We start from the raw sequence: 3,090 nt of genomic DNA, 5'->3' as shown, positions 1-3,090 counted from the left end.
ATAATAAATCTCCGGTAATAACCTGCCAAGCCTAGGAAGCTCCTGACCTCAGTCACGCTCTTTGGCCTCTCCCAATTCACCACCGCTTCTACTTTAGAAGGATCCACTGCTACGCCTCCTCCTGAGATGACGTGACCAAGAAAACTTACTTCGGATAGCCAAAACTCACACTTACTGAATTTGGCATACAACTGTTTCTCTCGAAGAGTAGATAACACAATCCGCAAGTGTTCTTCATGATCTTCAGGAGTACGAGAATACACAAGAATATCATCAATGAAGATTACTACAAACTGGTCCAGATATGGCTGAAAGATTCGATTCATGTAATCGATGAAAACTGCCGGAGCATTAGTCACACCAAATGGCATAACCAAAAACTCGTAGTGACCATATCGAGTCCTGAATGCAGTCTTAGGTACATCTGAGCTCTTCACTCGGATTTGATGGTATCCTGACCTAAGATCAATCTTCGAGAACACACTGGCTCCTTTCAATTGATCTAGGAGGTCATCAATCCGCGGTAGAGGATATTTGTTCTTTATGGTGACTTTGTTCAGCTGACGATAATCGATGCACAGGCGCATACTTCCGTCTTTCTTCTTCACCAAAAGAACAGGAGCTCCCCATGGAGAAACACTGGGTTGAATGAAATGCTTAGCAAGAAGCTCTTCCAATTGACGTTTCAGTTCTCTGAGTTCAATAGGAGACATCCTATAAGGAGTGATGGAAACTGGGGCTGTTCCCGGAACAAGATCAATTGAGAATTCTGCTTCCCTTTCCGGAGGAAGGGAAGTGATATCCTCAGGAAAAACATCAGAAAATTCGCACACCACCGGAATCTCCGAAAATTCAACTCTCACAGAAGACTCCTTGGAAAGAACCAAAAGAAATGATCTTTCTTGAGAACAGAGATAATTAACCGTGCTGATTGTACCTTCTATCAACTTGGTAATTGCATCATCAGAAGAAGTCTCTTCAGCAGGAATGAATATGGCCTTCTCTTTGCAACCAATGTATACCGAGTTAAGAGACAACCAATCCATCCCTAGAATAACATCAAGCTTTTTGAGGGGTAAGCAAATTAGATCAATCGGAAAGTCACGACCATTAAAGGACACTGAACAACCTTTACAAATTAGTCGAGCTTCCACGGTATCATCCGTCGCCGAAGAAATAATCATAGGATTGGGTAATGGAGTAGCTTCCAAACCAAGTCGGTAAACACACTCAGTAGAGACAAAGGAATGAGTGGCTCCACAATCAACTAAAACACATAAAGGCTGATTGTTAACATAACACGTACCCGCGATGAGATTGTTGTTTCCCTTGGCCTTTCTCGAATCCAAAGTGTAAACTCGACCTGCAGTCTTCTCTGGAATCCTCTTTTGTGGACACTGTGGAGCTATGTGGCCCTGCTCGCCACATCTAAAACAAGTCACAGAAACAAACTTGCACTCCCCGGTATGCTTCCTTCCACACTTGCGACAATGGGGAGGTTGAGCCGACTGATCACCATAAACCTGCTTCCTCTTTGGCGGAGGATTACGGGGCCTCAAGTGTTGGGTAGACCTTCCTTGCTCTCTGAAATTAGCCCTGTTCTGATTCCTCTCTTCTTGAACCCTCTTCAAACTGTTTTCAGCAACATAGCATTGCCTCAAACATTCAGCATAAGTGGTGAACTCTCTTTGGGAAACACTATGAGCAATGTCGGCCCTCAAACCCATCATAAACTGATCAATCTTCCATAGTTCATCTGGAGCATAAACAGCTTGTCTGGAGTAGTCTGCCAAGTCTTCGAACTTCTCTGCATATTCTGAAACAGACATGTCACCTTGCTTGAAGTTCTGGAATTCACGTTCCTTCTGAGTCCTCACACTGTTAGGGAAATACTTCTCCAAAAATGCCACTTTAAAGTGTTGCCAATCCTTAGGAATCTCTTGAGTGGTGAAATAAGTAGATGCAGTGTTCCACCACCTAAGAGCTGGTCCCTTCATCTTCTGAGTGGCAAAGATCACCTTCTCTTCTTCAGTACACTGAATAGCTTGAAACACCCTCTCCATTCCAGCTAACCAGTCATGAGCCAGGAGTGAATCAAGTCCGCCAACAAACTCTGGAGGATCCATCCTGAAGAAGGCACGAAAATCAGGTCCAGTTGCAGCTTGAGGAACGGGAACTTGAGCAGGAGGTTGTTGTCCCTGCATGCCTTGCATCATTTGGGCCATCATCTGGTTCTGTTGCATCATCTGCTGCATCATCTGTTGCCAAGGCACGCCTGCACCACCAGCTTCTTGCTCGGGCTCCACATGCCTAGTTCTGGGCCTTCCGGGACCTCTGCGTTGCTCAGCCATCTCCCTGTCTGTCCTACGCATGGAATCAAGCTGATCAGACTCAATGCCATAAATAAGACATAAGGAATCATACTGATTATACACATATGAGGCAGAATTGTACTACATTATGATGTGCCTTAGCAAAGTCGAGGATCGACCTGCTCTGATACCAACTGTAACACCCCACACATATTTGTCTAGAATAATATGCATAAAGTATTATAAGTGGTGCATAAGACAACAAAATACATAATGTTTTGCAGCGGAAAGTAGAAGTACACGAGTACAAAAGCCGAATGTATCATGGCCAAAATACAAGTACATCATAATAGTACATGTCCAAAATACATAAACTAGCAAGCACGATAAGAACTAAAAGAAACATCCAAGTATCACCAAGAGATCTAATCCATCTTTCCCTTACCGCGATCTTGTCTCGAACCACCTGAAAAATATAATTGGAATGGGATGAGATTACTAAATCTCAGTGAGTCCACCTATCCTATCGGTCCACTCGGATCTAAAGGGAACATGCAAAAGTAAGTGAATCCACCATGGATTCAGGGTTATCCTCGCTTCCGGTACAAATACGGAGCAAATAAGGCGACTTGTCCACCATTGGACTTGTCTCAAGCAATCACACATTGTATAACAAACAAGTATGCAAACCCGCATCCACTTACAGGGAATCCAGAAGTGTAAATAACCTCGGCTAGATTATGGAATAAATGCATCCTCGATGAGTAACCTCCTGCCT

General features: G+C 43.8%; 1 protein-coding gene across 1 annotated transcript; it reads right to left on the bottom strand.

The window, feature by feature from the left end:
- Window positions 1-852: 852 nt before the first annotated feature.
- On the bottom strand, window positions 853-2,225 carry LOC131619469 (uncharacterized). The gene is made up of 4 exons (XM_058890558.1): window positions 2,019-2,225; window positions 1,735-1,892; window positions 1,307-1,632; window positions 853-872 (listed from the first exon to the last, which is right to left on the bottom strand). Exons 1-4 carry the CDS (start codon window positions 2,223-2,225, stop codon window positions 853-855), a joined length of 711 nt encoding a protein of 236 aa, XP_058746541.1.
- Between the last annotated feature and the right edge of the window lie 865 nt (window positions 2,226-3,090).

This window comes from Vicia villosa, linkage group LG7 (assembly GCF_029867415.1).
Source record: "Vicia villosa cultivar HV-30 ecotype Madison, WI linkage group LG7, Vvil1.0, whole genome shotgun sequence".
Lineage (NCBI taxonomy): Eukaryota > Viridiplantae > Streptophyta > Magnoliopsida > Fabales > Fabaceae > Vicia > Vicia villosa.
This window is presented reverse-complemented; position numbering and strand designations above follow the sequence as displayed.

What these genes read in the sequence shown, in the direction of transcription:
- LOC131619469 (XM_058890558.1), bottom strand. Translation starts at nt 2,225, where the DNA reads ATGGCCCAAATGATGCAAGGCATGCAGGGACAACAACCTCCTGCTCAA. An exon ending in GAACTATGGAAGATTGATCA is followed by an intron (nt 1,633 to 1,734) that starts GTTTATGATGGG and finishes TGCTGAAAACAG; the next exon opens with TTTGAAGAGGGTTCAAGAAG. An exon ending in AAACAACAATCTCATCGCGG is followed by an intron (nt 873 to 1,306) that starts GTACGTGTTATG and finishes GTTCTTTCCAAG; the next exon opens with GAGTCTTCTGTGAGAGTTGA.